This window comes from Acinonyx jubatus, chromosome C1 (assembly GCF_027475565.1).
Source record: "Acinonyx jubatus isolate Ajub_Pintada_27869175 chromosome C1, VMU_Ajub_asm_v1.0, whole genome shotgun sequence".
Lineage (NCBI taxonomy): Eukaryota > Metazoa > Chordata > Mammalia > Carnivora > Felidae > Acinonyx > Acinonyx jubatus.
This window is the reverse complement of record NC_069381.1, coordinates 6,205,024-6,223,773: the sequence shown is the minus strand read 5'-3', so window position 1 is coordinate 6,223,773 and position 18,750 is coordinate 6,205,024. Positions and strand designations below refer to the sequence as shown.

At 54.2% G+C, this 18,750-nt stretch overlaps 1 protein-coding gene across 2 annotated transcripts; it reads left to right on the top strand.

The window, feature by feature from the left end:
• Positions 1–1,703: 1,703 nt before the first annotated feature.
• ENO1 (enolase 1) lies at positions 1,704–16,846 on the top strand. 2 transcript variants are annotated; one of them, XM_027060516.2, is made up of 12 exons: positions 1,704–1,864; positions 4,304–4,397; positions 7,042–7,137; positions 8,567–8,625; positions 10,708–10,777; positions 11,362–11,495; positions 11,906–12,128; positions 13,238–13,435; positions 14,228–14,429; positions 14,930–15,038; positions 15,213–15,271; positions 16,415–16,846. In XM_027060516.2, the coding sequence occupies exons 2-12, from the start codon at positions 4,313–4,315 to the stop codon at positions 16,482–16,484; spliced, it is 1,305 nt and encodes a 434-aa protein (XP_026916317.2). In that variant the 5' UTR covers positions 1,704–1,864; positions 4,304–4,312; the 3' UTR covers positions 16,485–16,846. The 2 variants fall into 2 exon arrangements, with proteins under 2 accessions (XP_026916317.2, XP_026916318.2); XM_027060517.2 differs by lacking the exon at positions 8,567–8,625 and adding an exon at positions 8,191–8,249.
• The last annotated feature ends 1,904 nt before the right edge of the window (positions 16,847–18,750 follow it).

Sequence of the window (18,750 nt, the reverse complement as noted above, 5' to 3'; positions counted from 1 at the left end):
CTGTGGCCTCTAAAAATCTTGCAACAGCAGCTGAGATCAGGTTCTGCATTTGATTTCCTGCTAGATTCATTGGGTCTGGCCAGAGAGCCTTGTCTTTCTATCTTTATCGCTCTAACCATGTTAATGTAAAATAAGAGAGATTGTTTTGGAGCCCTTTCAGGGCCACGCCTTAGAATTGCTCTGAATATGAGCTCTATGAGTCTGATTTCCGTAGTTATAAATGCTGAGGAGTTGTTGGCTGTTGATTTAGCTGCTGAGTCATGGGGCCCGGATCTAGGTTTTAAGCAGTCTGAAACATCCAGTGTATTGGTGAAATCACAAACTCTGCTTGCAGAATTCACATAATTCTTTAGGAAACATTTTGCAATTTCCTTGTTTTTTTAAGCTGAATTTAATCCTAAAATTCTTGCTTAGCCAATGGGAAACACAATACTGTGCACCAGTGCCTTGGAAACCTAAGCCAGTAGCTCAGGGGATAAAAATGTGAGGAGTGAAGGAAGAAAAGAGGGTTTTGCAACTGGCCAAAAGAAATATTAAATTCGAACACACATTTGAGTCTCTACCTGCAAGGCAATGCAGAAAACAGAGATACATAACATTTTAGCTCTCAGATTTACAGACCAAGAAGGCGGCTGACAAATACAAATTTAACGGTAACAGAAAATGAAGTAATTGCCTTAGCTCTTCCTTGGACGAGGGGAATGTGCTACGGGGCTGATTCTAAATGGGTAGCGGTTCTTTCTGGATCAGAAAGGTGAAATCGCAGCACCCACACTTTCCTGTTTTTCATTTGCCAGACTACCGTGGAATACCGCCTGCTTTGAGCTTTGAGAACTCCCCCGGGTCTGGGTGAAATTCCAGTCCCAAATCATAACGCCTATGGTTCACAGGTATCGGGTGAGAAAGGGAGGAACACGAAGTCTTCTTTGCAGATGCAACATTAAGAGCTAAAGGCCGAAGGACCACAGGGGACGCACGTGGAGAAGTGCCTGGCACGTAGGAAGTGCTCAAAAGGCATCAGCTCCAACTGTGGGGAAGTTAACTTCCTTTCGGCCACGTCGCCTGATACCCTTTGACCGACGCACAAGAACAGAACGACCGGGTCACCGCGGCAGGCGGGCGGCCAGGCGCGCAGCACGCAACCGCGGGCGGGCGCACGTGGCCCCCAACACCGGGCCCCGAGGCCGCGCAGCAAACCCGGCCTGGGAGCAGGGTCGAGGCCACCAACGTCTCCAGGCCGACCCGGTCTCCTGCACCCCGCTGCGGAGCGGGGCAGGCCGGGAAGGGGGTGGGGGGAGGGCAGCGCAGGTCGTCGCCAAGGTCATGGGCCGGACGTGCGGCGCCGGAGCGACGCTGCGTGCGTGCGGGACTCGGAGTACGTGACGGAGCCCCGAACCCTCATGCCGGCCGCCCCACCCCGCCCCTCCCCGGGGCCCCGGCACGGCAGACCCCGCTCGGCCAGAGGTCCCAGCGCGGGGCGGGAGTGGAGGGCGTCGGGACGGGGGCTGGCCCGCACCCCTACACAGCCATGGGGAAGTCGGGGTCCCCCCGGCCCCACTCTGCTCCCCGTCCTGGGGAGTCGCTTCCCCCTCCGGGCCGCAGCGGCCGCTGCAATCCCGCCCCCTCCAGGGAGGTGCGGGCCCGAATGACGGCACGCCAGGCCAATGACGAGGCGCCGTGGCGGGGGCGGGCCGGGGGGCGGGGGAAGTGGGCGGGGCCTCGAGGAGCGGGGCAGGAAGTCGGGGCAGGCGGCGCGGAGACCCGCTTAGAGCACTCGGCGCGCTGAGACCTTGCGGCTTATCCTCGCGCTCGGTGTCTGCGGCACCCTCTGCTCCTTTCCCGGGCAGCGCTATCCGGCGGTCAGGTAGGGGCTTGGGGCAGGGCTGCCGAGCCGGCGCCCAGGCCTGGGGTGTCCTGCCCTTGAGTCCGGCGGGGACGTGGAAGGGGCGGGTCGGCACGTGCGAGCCGGCCTCCGGGACCAGGGGCGCGGCGCCGGGCTTTGCCCGGGGCGGGGGCAGGATCTGATTAGCCAGCGATTATGGACTCATGGGGCCTCCTAACCTGCGGGAGCTCGGGAGTAGGACGCGGCAGGCGTGGAGGGTGCAGGGCTTTCGGGAAGATTCGGGCCTAACTCCGGTGCTCATTAGCGCCAGGCCTTTCCTAAAATGGAGGAAGGGGCAGGGACGGGAGAGATGCCCAGGAAGCTGCGATCCCCTCCCCCCACCAGCAGCCCCTGCTCCCGGCTGGGGGCCCTCGGCCTGCAGTCGGGCGGCTGGGGGACGGAAGGAGCAGCGACTAATGAATGGAACTTCAGAAAGTCGTTATTCTTAAGGAGGCTGCCTCACAACCGTTGCATAAAGGGGAAAGCCCTCCAGGCGACCTCGCCCAGGTCAGGCTGGAGCTGCTCCCGCTGCCCGGCCTGGCCACTCGCAGTCGGCCCCCGATCTGACATAGAAAGGATGTCTTTTTACGAAAACTTCCTGTTCGTTTTCCCCCTACAATGTGGGCTTCCCTCTGGGTGGTGTGGCCCGTCGGTGACTCGCAGCCGAGGACACACGTCGGCCCTTGACCGCCCGGTCCACACGTGCTGCCCCTGGACCGGGGTCCAGGCCGATGAGCTGTGGAGACCAGCCCTCCTTGCTGTCTCTGCTTATTGAACGTTAATGACTGCAGGAATAGTTTCCTATCCAATTTAAATTTAATTTTATTTTCACACCCTGAAATAAGTTGAATACTTTGTCTTAATGTCTCTAACATGAAACAAAATATGAGATATTACAACTGCCTGAGGACATAGTGTAATAAAGATATGTTTAAAAGTGCATCTGTCTCTCCCTCTCTCTGCCCCTCCTCCACTCTCTCCCAAAATAAATACACATTTAAAAAATAAAAGCGCATTTAAAACCTATAAAGTGAGGCTGGCAGCCTCGCGTGGGGGGGAGATTGACAGCAAAGTGCCTGAGGGGACTCTTTTGTCTGGTGGTGGCAATCATACACAGGTATAATTTGCCAAAACGGGGACTCAACCAAAAGCATGAAGCTAAAAAATACGTGTAAACGAATTTGCCTTTTTGTAAGATAATAAAAACTATATGCCTTTTTTTGTTGGCTAATGAATAAAACTCCATTGTTAACCTAGACAGCGAAGCCACAGGAGTGACTTCAGTGTCTAATTTTGAAACATAAAAAAGAAAGATGCCATTTGCTGCTTCAGAACATTCCAGGCAAGATACTGGAGAGGAGCCCAGCTAGATAATGGCTCTGAACACTCGCCCAATTCCACTAGGCCTCTTTCAGTCCTAGAAGTTCATTTCTTCCTTGGGAGCCCCTGGAGGGGAAGGTGAGAGAGGGCTTTCTTTGAGGATCTGGTATTTGCTGTTTGTGGCAGATCTTTTGTTTGTTTGTGCTTTTCAAAGAAGGCCTCTTCCCATGGAGCATCTTAGCATTCAAAGATAGAATCTGTGTTGGGGGGGTGCTGGCTGGCTCAGAGCATGTGACTCAATCTCAGGGTGATGAGCTCAGGCCCCACAATGGACATGGAGCCTATTTTAGAAAATTAAAAAACAAAAATAGAACTTTATTCTTTCAACTTAGGATATTTCCTAAGTGAGTTTTTTTGAATGGGTAAAACGCCTGTTGAAAGAAATACTAATTAGATGTCACTGTGCATCCGGTCTTGGTAAAGATCCAAGTACGGTGAAGCGTGAAACTGGCAATGGCAAAGATTGCGCATAGACCAAGGACACTCCTGGCCTCAAAATTTCTGAGCATCCAATGTCCAGCAGTTGAACATCTTACTGCTTATGTCCCTAGGTATTCACTGTTCCACTACAAATCAGGTTTTCCTCCTCGGATCACATCAGGGTTGTTGGTTTTTTTGTTTGTTTTTTGCCCTGGGTGGGTTTGCTCATGACCTTCACGTCCCCTTGGTCCTTACTTGGTCCTTCCATTCCCACGCCAGCCCTCGTTGGGAACTGTTGACAATAACCCGTTTCAGACTGCCTCCTCCTCTGCTGTTCCGCATGCCAGCAGCACATGAATCTTTCCGGTGGTTTTGGGTTCTCCCTCGCGCACATTTTCTGGCTTTCTTTGCTTAGAGGACAAGCCCTGGGCTGCTGGGGTTTTTTAGGCCCTGCAGAGCTGGGTCCAGCAGGCTTCCCGACTCTTGTCAGCCTCGCATTCAGTATCTGTCCGGTACGAATTCTTTCTTCCTAGTCCAGGAACCCTCAGAAATGATTCTTTAAATGAATGACCCAAAACTGCATTATGGTTTATGGAAAATATGAACTGCGTTTCCCCACAGAAAGTCACCATGTCTATCCTCAAGGTGCATGCCAGAGAGATCTTCGACTCTCGTGGGAATCCCACCGTTGAGGTGGACCTCTATACCTCCAAAGGTACGTGGGCCTTCCTTTCCACAGTTCTGCTACCATACTCCCCTCCCCCCTCTTTTTTTAATTAAACGACAGAGCCTTAGGTAAGAAAAGGTGGGTCGTGAAAGCCTTCCGTCTGATCCCCATGTGCTGGTAGGTTGTGGTTCCTGACTGGGAGGAGGTGGGGAGGGTGGCCAGACATGGGGTCCTTGTCCTGCTGCTTCTTGGTATTTAAAACAGAAAGCAGGCTGGTTCCTAGGTCAGTGAGGAGAAGAAAGGCCATTCCTCGTCCTTAAAAGGGCCCATCGCTCGTTTGCTTCTTAGCTTGCTGTCACCAGCATGGCCGATCTGATGTGGTAGGACGGAGCTTTCTCCGTTGAAAAGGAAAGATCAGAGGAGGGAAGCCTTCTCTTTGTTTCCAGAAATCACTCTTAGACCAAGGATTGGGGACAGCTCTTAACATTTGGGTGTTGGGCCATTCCATAGGCTCTTGTTTTCTGCCTAGCTGTAAGTCCTCCCTCGAGGGATTTGCCCACGTGGGAAAAATGGAGGCTTCGTTTTTTTATGTTTCTTTTCAGAGCGCCCACAAGTGGGGAGAAGGAGAGAGAGAATCCCAAGCAGGCTCCACACTCAGCGCGGAGCCTGACGCGGGGCTCGATCTCACAAAACTGAGATCATGCCCCGAGCCAAAATCAAGAGTCAGACAGTCAGCCGACTGAGCCACCCAGGCGCCCCTTAAATGGAGAGTCTTAAAAGCTTTTGGCGGTTTTTAACTTTAAGGAAATTTGGGGTGTTCCGTCCAGCAATGTCTGAGCTGGTTTCTAAATGGACCTTGGGTGGGGTCGGAAAAGGAGCCTCAGGCAGAATCACCCAGCGGCGCTGAGCGCACAGACCTGCCGCTCAGAGCTGAGTCATGGTCTGTAGAAACCCCGGCCCTTCCCTTCCTGCCCTGCCCGCGGTTCCTTGCTGTGGCGGGTGCTGTCGGCACAGGGTTTCTTCACAGCACGTGCTTCGTGCCAAATACCCCAGGGTTCGAGGAGAGCGCTGGGAATTTCCTCGCGGCTGGCAAGACTGGCTTGCTCACAGCATGGAACTTTCCATTTGGAAGTTAACGGACTTGAACCAACAGTGAAAACAGGATTCAAGATACTAGAAGATTGTTGGGGGGAGGGGGGGAGCATTCTCTTTGAAACACTTAAAAATGACCAAATACTTTTTTGAAATTTAAACGAACGGAAAGTTTTCTCTTGTGTGTCTGTCGATGCTTTTCAAAGACAGGAAATAGTGGATTTGTGAAGAGCCTTTCATCACTTTTTTTTTTAATTTATTTACTGTTAAGAGCAGTTTTAAGTTCACAGCAAAATCCAGCAAAAGGTACAGAGAGCACAGGCCCCCTGTCCCCACACGTGCACAGCGTCCCCCACCGGAGTGGGACATTTGTTAACATCGGAACCTGCCTTGGCCCATCGTTGCCCAGAGTCCATAGTTACATCAGGGTCGCTTGCTTGCTTTCGTGGCTCCTTCACCTCGTCCAGTGCCTGGTGGGGACCTAGAAAGCCAGGGCCCGTGTCAAGAGACCACGTGTCCTGCACACGCCATCACTGCAGTGACGCAGGCAGACTTACGGACTGTTTATTTAAAATGCCTGCTTGATTTTTTTTTCCTCTGTTCCTTTGCCTTCTCATATCTCAGGTGGGGAAATCCCTTATGGTTTCAAGTAGTTTCTAGAGGCCCCCTTCACTTCCTGCTGCCCTGAACCTGTCTGCCTGCAGTGCCAGATCCCCGAAGTGTCTTTCTTAACAGCGTCCTTTTCCAAGATCAGCTACGTTTATGCTCCGTAGTGTAGGTCTAGCCAGACGGCTGGTTCCCGTGTCCCCAGGATGGCATAGCGTGGTGCTTGATCGCCTTCCAGTGTTCCCAAGCTCGTACCTGTACTGTCCTTATTTTTTATATCTCCACATGTTTTTATTGGTTACGCGTGGAAATGATCATGTTTTTGATACAGTGGGTTAAAGAATATATTAATTTCTCTTGGTTTTACAAGTTTATTTGTTTCTTTTTAGAGGTGGGGGGGGGAGAGAGAGAGAGAGAATGAATCTCAAGAAGGTGTCACACTATCAGCCCAACGCAGGGCTCAAACTCCCGAACCGTGAGATCATGACCCCAGCCGAATCAGATGCTTAACCAACTAAGCCACCCAGGCGCCCCTTGGTTTTACTTTCCGACTTCAGTGTAGCTACTAGAAGATCTTAAACCTCATAAGTGGCTTGCATCGAATTTCTGTGGGGCGGTGCCACCGGGGGGTGGTCACAGACCAGCTGCAGGACACGAACGGGGAGCTTGTTAGAGATACAGGCACAGAGTCTTCAGCCTCCCGTTTCGGAACCTGCATCTTAACAAGGTTACCAGGTGATCGTTTGCGCACCGGAACATCTGAGAAGCTCTGCTTGAAAACTTTTTCTTGAAACTAGAGAGATTCACCAGCTTTGCCATAGGGTCCGCGTTGGAGAATGGTCCCCACGTGAAGGGCAGGAGAGACCGACCATCTGAGTCCCCCAGGTGGTGGAAGGACGTGTTTCCTGACGGCTGCCATCTGTGAGTGGGTGGGACTCCGCAAGGGCTGGGACTGTTTCTCTCGGTCACGATTTCTCCCTCCCTCAACGTCCAGGTCTCTTCAGAGCCGCTGTGCCCAGTGGTGCCTCAACTGGTATCTACGAGGCCCTCGAGCTCCGCGACAATGACAAGACACGCTACATGGGCAAAGGTAAGAACCCCTGCCTGCCTCTGGAGCGTGGCTGCGTGCCTCGTCCACGCCTCCAGCCCCTGCTCCCGGCCTGTCACAGCCTCCCCACTCTCCACGTGCCTTGTATTTGAGGATGGCACACCCTGATGTGGCCCATGGTGTTGATGGTGAGCGTGTACTCTGTGCCTGGGGGAGCTGGGAGGGTTGGCATGTTGATTCCAGCCTTCCTAAACCTGTGAGCTCAGGGGCAAGAGTTTTATGCTCATTTGTACTGCACTTGGTCCAATCTGGAAAATTCCTGCTTAGGGAACTGTAGCGCAAGAGCCTTGCCGTGTTCCCTGGAGGGCTCCGCGGGCCTTCCACACCATCAGTCCTCTCCAAGGGGCTGGTCTCAGTAGAGTGTGTGGAAGGCCTGGCTAATGGCTCACCTACAGACCAGTCCTGGCAGCTTGATCTTTCTGTTGGGGGATTCACGGACCTGGCAAAGCCAGCCTCTGCTGGGCTGTGCGCAGATCGACCTGTTACTGTCTTGCAAAGTTCGCCTTACCGCAGACAGAATCTGTGTGGCCAAATCACAGAACAGCAGCTGGGGCCTAGACCATGCCTTCTCAATAGAGCAGTATCGCCCCAGGGGTAGGAATTGGTTCTTGGGGGAGGCAAAAAAATTAAAAAAAGAAAAAAAAAATCCTACAATATTACTTTGTTTTATGGTCCTCCAAAGGGCCACAGTATATAAATGGGAGTATAGCATATCCGTGGCATTAAATTTTCAGAGAAGGGCGATTCGGGAAAAGGTCTGAAAAGACTGCAGGGGAGGGGTGGTGATGAAGTGAGCTAGGGAAGTCCGCAGCCAGTGCTCCGGGGATTATCTCCCACGGGTTCCCGCTGCTCCCGGCTCAGGCGGATACTGGTCCCAAGCAGGCCTTGCAGCACCTCGACTGTAATGAGGGTGAACCCGTGGTCCCGAGGACTCTTCCTGCCTTCCTGTCTCCTCTCTTTTCTCTCATTCCCTGTCCTTCACAGCCTGTTCTCTTCTGAGTCTTTTTTCCTTCTCTGTCAATCTCTACTGGTCAGGTGTCTCCAGACCCGTTAAGTATATTAATGAGTTCCTGGCACCAGCCTTGTGCACACAGGTAATACACGGGGCATCCTTTAGTGTCTGCGGCTGGTTCCCAGTGCATGGTCTTCCAACTAACTTCCCTTCAGACATTCTGAGATGGTTGCTCTGTGTGTGGCTCTAATCCTTGGGGGTCCTAGGTAAGAGCACTCAGACTGGGCCAGAAAATACCCCAATCTTGGGGGGACAGAAATGGGGATTTGAAAGCGGTCCCGTTTAAGGTCTCTGGGCGGGCTTCTGAATATCTGGGTTAATATCCTTGGTGGTTCGCTCAGTGCTGCTCACGCCTGTTTTTCATTAATGCCGGTAATTTGATTTGATTGTTCCTTCTAGGTGTCTCAAAGGCTGTTGAGCACATCAATAAAACTATTGCACCTGCCCTGATTAGCAAGGTAGGACCTGCCTCCTGATAACTAATGTATTAATGCCATCAGAGCGTCTCCCAGGCCAGTGGACTTTCCTGGTTATGGAAGAGCTTATTCTGAGAGCTAAAGGAGCCAGTTGGATTCCCTGTCCTGCATGAGAATGACCTCACCTTTACTAATCCACCCCCTGCCTGCGTCCACACCTAACAGCGCATGGAATTGGATCAGAGCGACGGGAGACCGTCTCATGATTTTTCCCTCCAACTATCTTGACCTTTGGGAAGTTAAGATCCAGATTTTAAGAGCGGCTCTTGGGTGTTGAGCAGAGTATCCACGGTGACCGACCATTTTTCACGAACCGTGGAATTATTTACTTTATTTTTACTGGCTTTTTTTTTTTAAACAACAGAGCTCTGGTTGAATAAAATTTAACTTGGAACCTCAGTGTATCATAAAAGTAGGGTGAAGTAAGGAGGGGATCCACCAGCCCAACCCGCTCCTGCCTCAGCCCCGCCCCACCCCGCCCCAACTCCCGGGGCACTGGCGAGGGCAAGAAGGATTTAAAAGCCCCTGGCTGGGGAAGCCTTCTCAGGCCTGGAGCCAACTGCAGCGGCCCGTCCGTGCCTCCTGGGTGTGTGCCTCCCCTCCTTGAACTCCTCCTGTTCCCAGGGGCGCACAGGCCCCTCTGTTGTTTGTCCCCGGCTGGCTTACCTCGGCCTGGCCTTTGCGGGCCTCGGTGATGGGTCCCCAGGCGGTTTCTCGTGGCTGCTCTGCCGGCTCACGTGCTCCGACCCGGTCTCCCGGGCACCTCCACGCACCCCTTCGTTCTTTGTGCCCGGGTGCCCTTACCTGGTGTGACTAACGCAGTGAGAAGGGCTTTCCTGGGCATCTCTCTTCCCTCTGGGGAAAGGAAGCCGTCTTCACGCTCTTCCTGGTGAGGGTCTACCTGGAGCCGTCTTGCGTGGCTGATGGCTGACTTTGGCCAAACGTGCTTTGTGAAAACAGCAAAAGATACCAAGTTATTGACGTGGCATGATGAAGTAATACGTGGTTTTCCTTTCGTATTTTAATTTGTATACAAAGCACTTTATAAATAAAATCATATATTTTTATTAATTATGAAGTTTTTAAAGTAATGCTACCTTTTAGTAAATTGTTTTAAGCCAGGTTTTAGGACACCAGTGCTTTGGGGTGGTTTTTTTTGGGGTTTTTTTTTGCTTTTTTGTTTGAAGTAATCTCTGTACCCAGTGTGGGGTTCACACCCACAACCTCGAGATCCAGAGTTGCATGCTCTGTTGGCTGAGTCAGCCAGGTGTCCCTTTAAGACACCAGTTTTGGGGCACCTGGGTGGTTCAGTTTGTTGGGCATCCGACTTTGGCTCAGGTCATGGTCTCGCGGTCCGTGAGTTCAAGCCCCGCGTCGGGCTCTGTGCTGACCGCTCAGAGCCCAGAGCCTGCTTCGGATTCTGTGTCTCCCTCTCTCTCCGCCCCTCCCCTGCTCATGTTCTGTCTTTCTCTCAATAATAAACATTAAAAAAAAAAAAGAGACCCCAGTTTTATTCCTTTATACTGGAAACACTCATTTTGATCAGTCATCAAGCATTTTGCTGAATGATTGGGCTACCTACTTGCAAAAGTCCTATCTCCCTCGAGAACGTGAAGTTTGCCGTCACTGAGGGTACCCAAGAGGGGTGGTCCTGTCACTTAACCTTCGAGGACCACAGCTCGTTGGCATGAACAGAGTTCTGTTATTTATTGCCCAAAAAAATTGCACTACTTAGCACGGTCCAGGCAGCTCTCTGCCTTACACAGGATGTAATTTCGGACTCCCCAGGTAGACTAACCTCTGTGACGCCAGGTCCGCATCTCGGGCAGTTGATCGTTGGCTCCCTAGTGCTTGGAGAAACGTCTGAGAATGCGAAACCAAGCAAAAGGCGGTTTTGTGACTCCCAGGTTCTCTTGTTTCCTGCCCCCCCCCCTTTTTTTGCCTCCCATACAAATGCATAGCATAGAACTGGTTCAGGATTGGCACAGTTCCAAAGTTGTCTGGGTTCCGGGGAGGGGAGTGACCACGCTCCCCCAAGCGGCTGACCCTCCCTTCTCCCCACAGAAACTGAGCGTTGTGGAGCAGGAGAAGATTGACAAACTGATGATCGAGATGGACGGGACAGAAAATAAATGTGAGTGACGGGGGTGGAGTCGGCCGGCCTCCCAAAGACCTTCCGACCCTCTGAGGGTCACCGTGTGTGACCAAGGACTGTGCGGCGTGATCGTCCGCGGGCTCTGCGGAGCCCATCAGCTCACCATAATAAAACCTGTTCTGGGGGTGTCTGGGTGGCTTAGTTAAGCATCGGGTGCTTGATCTCAGGGTCGTGAGTTCAAGCCCTACGTTAGGCTCTGCGCTGGGCATGAGGCCTACCTAAAAAACCAAACACGTTTGTAGATAATGAGGAGAAATACCAGGTGACAGCTTGTGCGTGGGGTTACTTCAAAGAGGCTTTATGGTGATTGAGGCAGTTTGTGGAATTTGCCAGAATTCCATAGACCAGAGAAAGGGCTTTCTCTTCTGGGGAGAAAGCAGATGAATCCACACGGCGTGCCGCCATGTTCCTGGGTCGGACGCCAGAAGTAGGTGCAGTAGAGAGGAATGGTTCTGGATCCAGGCTGGGCGCGCTCCTGTGTCAGAGTGCGGGCCAGAAGGCTGGCAGGAGAAGGATTAAGGGTTACGGGTAAGAAACTGCTTAATTGAACTCTTCTGTTCCAGCTAAATTTGGTGCAAACGCCATCCTGGGAGTGTCCCTGGCAGTCTGCAAGGCGGGGGCCGTTGAGAAGGGGGTGCCTCTGTACCGGCACATTGCCGACCTGGCTGGCAATGCTGAAGTCATCCTGCCGGTTCCGGTGAGTGGCTTTGAACTTCCCAAGTGAGGAGCCGGGAGTACTTGCCGGTGGGGGCCTGGGGCCTCCCACCACTCGATCTCATCCACATGTGACTGTCCCAGCTCCGTGGGTACAGGCCAGCTCTGGAGGTCTCCGCTGCGAACACCTGCCCTTTGCTAAGAGTGACCCTGAGCTGGGGACTCCACCCCCCCGTACTCCACGTCCCTCCTTGCCGACGGGGGGATGAAAATCCCACTGGCCTTGTTGGGTCGGCGGTGTTCGCTGAGGTGGCAGCCAGTCCGGGACCGCAGGTGCGCCTGGTGGCGGTTCCTGAGGCGTCAGGGGAGACCTGGTGAGCATCTCCTGGCCGCGAGGGGGCTGCTTGCTGGGATTGTCTGGGCCGGATGCCGCATCTGCCTGTCTCTCCCCAGGCTTTCAACGTCATCAACGGCGGTTCTCACGCCGGCAACAAGCTGGCCATGCAAGAGTTCATGATCCTCCCCGTTGGTGCCGCCAACTTCAGGGAAGCTATGCGCATCGGTGCAGAGGTTTACCACAACCTGAAGAACGTCATCAAGGAGAAATACGGAAAAGACGCCACCAACGTGGGGGACGAAGGCGGCTTTGCCCCTAACATCCTGGAGAACAAAGAAGGTACGGGCCCTAGAGGGGTCCCCGGGCGCACAGCACCTGCCCGCACCTGCCGCTCGAGGCCGTCGCTCTTTCCACCTTTCATTCGCCTGCGAGCGGAGTTCCGGGAAGGGGGTGGGAGCCGGGCCTTTATTTTGTAAAGTAACCAGGAATTTCCTTACTAATTTGACTTCTGAGCAGCCCGGTTAGTCTGAAGCAGGCTCGGCGGTGGGGCACGGGCTCACTGTACAGCTTACTCCTGCCATCCTTGGCCACGTCGCGATGGCAGAGGTTTGAAGTCCGCTCCGTGTTCGGGCTGCTGTCTGCCCCACGCGGGGACCAGCGGCCGCCTCGGCTCATTCCACCACGGGAGCCTCACGCGGCGTCGTTTGGCCTTGAGTCCTTAGGCACAGAGTTAAATGTAAGCGTTGACTAGGGCGCAGAGAGTCTCGGGACAAGACTGAGCTTTTGGTTTTAGGAGGGAAGGAGGGTTCAGCCACGTTTGTCCCCCTCAGCGGCAGCTAGCGAAAGAAAAGAGTGGCCATCCTGCCCTTTGGGTCAGTTATACGAAATGCTAATGTTCAGCCATTCGGACCTATAAAAAATGATCCTCTCACGGTTTAACGTGGTAGTTTGGAGACGTGTGGTGTGGGACAGGCGCCGAATGTCTCTGTCCGCTTCCGTCCAGGCAGCACTGCCACGTGAGGCAGAGCAGAGCCTGGGCTGGGGTCACCCTCGCCGTCCCGGGCCCTTGGTCCACTGGGCTCCCTCTTGGATCCTAGCCTTTCGGCACCGTTGAGAACCCATTCCTTGGGACGGCGGATCTCAGCCGGGCACCGTAACTGCGTCTTGGCCAGCACAGCTGTTCCTGGGTGCTAAATTTGGGAGCATCTGTCCGTGAGAACGCCTCGTAGAGTGGAGACTGAATTTCTCACTCGGTTATCTGCTGGGGCCCTGACCGACGGTTTCTTGCTCCAAAGCAGAAAAAAGTTAACTTGGAATCACTGAAACGGAGGGCTGGGGCCAGAGCATCTCGTGGTCTTCCTGTTAGGGTGCCCATTTGGCAGGGGTCACAGGGAAGTTTTCGCTCCACCTGCCTGGCTTCCGATCTTGTCGCCACCCTCTCTTCCCAGCTCTGGAGCTGCTGAAGAACGCCATCGGGAAAGCCGGCTACACCGACAAGGTCGTCATCGGCATGGACGTGGCCGCTTCTGAGTTCTTCAGGTCAGGGAAGTATGACCTGGACTTCAAGTCTCCCGATGACCCCAGCAGGTACATCACACCCGACGAGCTGGCCAACCTGTACAAGTCCTTCATCAGGGACTACCCAGGTGAGTCCTCGGGGCGGCCCCTTCTCCGGCCACTGCCTGCAGCGCTCTGCCGGCTGGTGGCGGTGCGCCCGGGAAAGTGCGTGGGGCACCTGCGCCCCCACCTCCCTGGGGGAGGGCTTCACGGAGGTGCCGGTGCAGCAGGCGAGTCGGGAGGTGGGTGCAGGATGCCAGCCAGGCACTGACGTGTGCTAGGTTGTTTGCAAAGTGTCGGGGCTTCTGCCTGTCACCACAGCCACCTGAGCAGATGCGGTCCTGGCTCCCTTGCACAGGTGGGAGCGAGGCTTGAAAACCCGACCTGCAGTGTTTTCCGCCCACTGCGAGCCGGCGCTCCTCTGGGCACCGTTAATGCCGGTTCACGCGGGAGGGAAACTGAGGCACAGAGCGGGTCAGTGATGTGCCCAAAGGCGGTCAGCAAATGTTGGAGCACGAATCAGACCAGGAAGTCCGTGCGTGAACTCAAAGCTAAAAAATGTGCCCAGGGTGGAGCCAAGACCAGCCCAGCCCTTGGCTTCCTGAACCCACCGCTCTATGCTCAATGGCACTAAACTCAAGCCACCCTGGGCAGGGAAGTGTCCCACTTAGCAGCTCTGGGGTCCCGGGATTACAGCTGACTTGCCTGTCACAGGAGTCGGTGGGTAGGCAGAGTGTCTCCAGGGCTGGGTCGGGGAGCCGGTCCTGTCCCGCACGGGAGAGGGGTGAGGCCAGGCAAGCAGCGAGCCGGGAGGGGAAGGAGGCTCGGTTGCCCTTCAGCACTGGGGTCTCACCGGCAAAACCTGGCTCTCGTTTCCCCAGTGGTGTCCATCGAAGATCCCTTCGACCAGGATGACTGGGAAGCTTGGCAGAAGTTCACTGCCAGCGCCGGCATCCAGGTGGTGGGGGATGATCTCACCGTGACCAACCCGAAGCGGATTTCCAAGGCCGTGAACGAGAGGTCGTGCAACTGCCTCCTGCTCAAAGTGAACCAGATCGGCTCCGTGACCGAGTCCCTCCAGGCGTGAGTGTCCCCGGGGGGGTCAGCTGTCATGGAGCGAGGCACAGAATCTCAGCCAGAGCTCCCGGCTAGAACTATAATGGGCTTCCAGTGGGCGTCCCGGGTGGCTTCTGGATGAGCCGTGGCACCAGGGGGCTCGGGTGTCGGGCCGCTGTGGCCCGGGCCTGACCCCTTTGTGGCTCCAGGCTCGTGACTTCATTTTACATGGAGAATATCGGTCACAGGCGCGGTCAGGAGAACAGGTCTGTCCCCTCAAGGAGGCTAGACCTTATTTTGTAAACGTGACCTAGAGGGCTGAGAAGGTCCTCAGGACTCTGTGACTGGAGAGAAAGGTGGGGGTTCTCGTCATCCCCAGGAGTTGAGAGCTTGGTGGCAGCTCCTGGCTCCGACCCCTCCCACAGTCTCCTACCAGGGGCGGCGAGCCCCTGGCTTCAGGAGGGGCTGCTGTGCCCTGGAAGTGGAGTCCCGCCGTCACAACCATCTGGGTTGTTTCCTGACTTCAGGTGCAAGCTGGCCCAGTCCAACGGGTGGGGCGTCATGGTGTCGCATCGCTCCGGAGAGACCGAGGATACCTTCATCGCTGACCTGGTGGTGGGACTTTGCACTGGGCAGGTAAAGAGCTTCTCTGACCTCAGCTGCCCGAGCACAAGCAGGAAGGGGGGAGGCGGACGGGGTCCCGGATGCCCCTTCATCCCCTGGTTCCTGGGGTCAGAAATCCCGCCCAGAACGCCCACGAAGATTGAGAGTGCACGGCAAGCACACGTGACCTTTCCTTTCCCTTTCTAGATCAAGACAGGTGCACCTTGCCGTTCTGAGCGCCTGGCCAAGTACAACCAGATCCTCAGGTAAAGAGGAAGCCCAGGGGCACTGGGAGCTCTTGGCTCTGCGGGGCGTGTGTAGATGCGGGGCGGGGGGGCCCGTGTCAGGTCGTGGGTGACTTGGGCGGAGAACCTTGCCCCTTGGCCCCAAGGCTGGAGCCGGTCCGGTGCTGCCACCTTCTGGTGGAGGAGGGAACAGGCTCCCCCTTCAGACAATCACAAAGCCGTTAGAGCTAAGAGAGATCCCCAGCGGATATGTAGTTCAGCAGCCGTGTTTTGTGGACGGGAAACCGGGGCTCAGTGAAGAAGGAAATTCAGGGCAACAGGAAGGTTTCCACTGTTTAGTGCTTCTGGATATCTGGTCCCTTTTTATCATAACGTGTCCATGGAAACCTCCTTAACGTGGAGACTTGCCTCCTTTTTTGTCCCTTTTGTTAGTCTCGCAGGAAAAGAAACCTCTCTTTCGTAGTTCTGCCCACGTTACCCTTTCCTTAAACAAAACGTGACTGGCAGAGCACGCGCCCTTCCCCGCCACGCAGATACGGCAGCTGTTGGTACTCATGCACGCTTCTTCTCGTCCGCCTGCCTTTCGCCTTTTTGGCTGGAGAATTTTCAGCACATTCCAGCCATATGATTTCACCTATGAATACCTTAGCACACGTCTCAGAGATAACAGTTATGTTTACTTTGTGATGTAACCACCGTGCTGTGAGAGTGCCCAGGGTTCAGTCGTGCCATGACAGTCGTGCCCAGCATTCCTGGGGCCCGTCTCCCCTGGTGCGACACCAGGATGCAAACGCTTCATTCAGGGCCTTCCCTCCTTTTGTCCCCATGCCATTTATTCGAAGAGACTGGGTTGTCTTTTTGTTAAAGAGCGTTTTTGTTATATTCCAAGAAGTAGCGGTCTTGACCTATCTTCTAGTCTGTCTTTGGGAAACTCTGGGGGCAGAGAAGGCAGGGAAGGCTGAGGGGCAGCAGGTGGCCTGCTTGCTGGGGGAGCCGGTGGACGGGGAGGGCCCGATGCTCCTGTCTTCCTGCTGGTTCCGAGGACCGCATCGAGGAGGCTGGGCGAGTGCCGGGGCCTGGTCCCCGGGTGGGAAACGTAGGCCTTGGGGGTGGAGATTTCACTTCTCTTTCTCACCCCCTCCTCTCTGTCCTCTGCTTCCCCAGAATTGAAGAGGAACTGGGTAGCAAGGCCAAGTTTGCCGGCAGAAGCTTCAGAAACCCCCTCGCCAAGTAAGCTCCGGGCGACGCACCCCGAGCTCTGCGGTCCTGAGTCGGCTCATTAGATCTCTGCTTCTGGCGTCCCCCGGGCACCTCGAGGCCCCCAGCCGGAGCCTCTGCTAGTCAAATGCCCTCTCCCTTCCTGTGATGTTCTCACTGCTCCTTAGAACCGCTGCAGAAGCCAGGCTTGACCATCTGGAACCCTGCTGGAAATCCTAGCTCTATAATCATGTGATTGGCCCAGATCAGTGTTTTCTCACCTCACTTCCCACCAAGTGTCTGGAGCTGAGTCTGTGTATGTTGTAATCACGAGGTGTCCACAGCGAGATCCCCAGTGGTTTTGTTTGCAGAATAAAAAGGCCTCAGTGACCCATAGAAGTGTGTGTGTGTGTGTGTGTGTGTGTGTGTGTGTGTGTGTAAAACGTTCTGAGTCTGTCCATTCGTCATGTCTTGAGTGTTCATGGAGTGTTACACTGGGGTACAGGCCTGCAAGAGTTGGGATGCTTTGTGTCATGACAAAAAGGGACAGGAGTTGAGGACATTTCATAAGTCCTTGGGCAGGGCATTTGAGGCAAAAGGGGAAGGGGGGGCATGTTGTATCCTTGAACAGAAGTAGAGTCCTTCTTGGGAGCAGAACATGACTTCTTACTTGGGAGAAAATACAAACACAGAACTATTACAGGTGACCTCAGGGTGGTGGCTTCTAGATCACGTGAGCCTGTAATTGTCCAAACCGGAAGGCCTGCTGGATAGAGCACAGCCAACTATCCTGGGCAAGCTGGAAGGTGGTTTCTGGGTTCCTGGGGGAAGAAGGTAAAAGGATAGTTGAACGGCAGCTCTGGGGAGGTGGGAGGGCGTTTGGAAGGCCTTGGAATCCCATTTAGATGAATACAATTTAATGCCATTCCTCGTTCTTCCTAATATTTCCGCTGCTTGAAAGCTACACGTAGTGATGCCCACAGCACTGTGTACTGATCAGCTCTGCAGAAAGCACCCATACTGTGTTCAAGAACACCCGAGCGTGAGGAAGTACGTTTACTTAGAACTGAGAGATGAAGTATTGTGGTTACTCTCTGCCCCTTGGAAGCATCTTGTGTTTTCTTTCTTCCCCTTATTTGGTCAAGTCTCGAATTGTGGGTTTTGTTCTGTTTTGTTTTAATGTTTATTTTTGAGGCAGAGCAGGGGAGGAGCAGAGAAAGGGGTTGGGGGGACAGAGGATCCAAAGCAGGCTCTGCACTGATAGCAGAGGGCCTGACGCGGGGCTCGAACTCAGGAACCATGAGATCTTGGCCTGAGCTGAAGTCAGACGCAACCAACTGAGCCACCGGGTGCCCCTCGAATTGTGTTTTAATCCCCAGCCTGAGGACTAGGACGCCTCCTCGTGGGCATTTTTATTTATTGTTTATTAGTTTGGATTTAACTCCAGAGGCAGAATCAGTGGGAAAAGGCACATCGAGAGATTTATCACAAGGAATTGGCTTCTGAGACTGTGGGGCACGGCCGGGCAAATCCAAAGTCCGTGGGGCAGCCCGTCAGGACCGAGCCCGGGCACAGGTGAAACCTTGGTTCACAGGTGGAATTTCTCCCTTGGGGGAACTTCAGGCCCTGCCCTTAGGACCCAACTGATTGAGTCAGGAAATCCCGGTTCTCTGCACACCCAGGTCTTCCGCGATTATTTACTTAAGGTCCAGTGACCGGCGGCTAATTGCGTCTGCCGGATAGCCTCACGGTAATACTTAGATTCGTATTTGATAGAATAACAGGAATCAGAGTCAGGTTGACAGGCCACAAAGCCACCGCCCGTCGTCCACTCTCCAATCTCCAAATATCCATAACCAAGTCCTATTTCCACCTCGTGTGGTATAACTCCCGTGGCCGAGACCACCCCGTCCGGATGTCAGTGACTGGCTTCTGGAATTGATTCTGGAGGGAAAGGAAGCCTTCCTTCAACCAGGCTTGGCAGTCTTACTAGAATTCGATGCCCAACCTTAAAGCAGCCAAATTTGGTTTAGTGTCCTCGTTTACTGACACCGGTTTAAAGCAACAGCAGATAAAGGCATTTATCACTCCGGTCACAGGGCAGGTGGAGGTAGGACCCCTTTCAGAGGCACACTGCCTATATAGAAGGTTGCCGGCGTGGCGCTGGGGCCGTTCGTGGCCCAGCGTGGACCGGGAAGAATCACACCCCAAAGGACCTTTTCCGAGGAGCCCGGTCAAGCGGGCCAGGTGACATTGATTCTCCGTTTCTAGAAAGCCAGTCTTGGGCCTTCTGCTGGCCTATG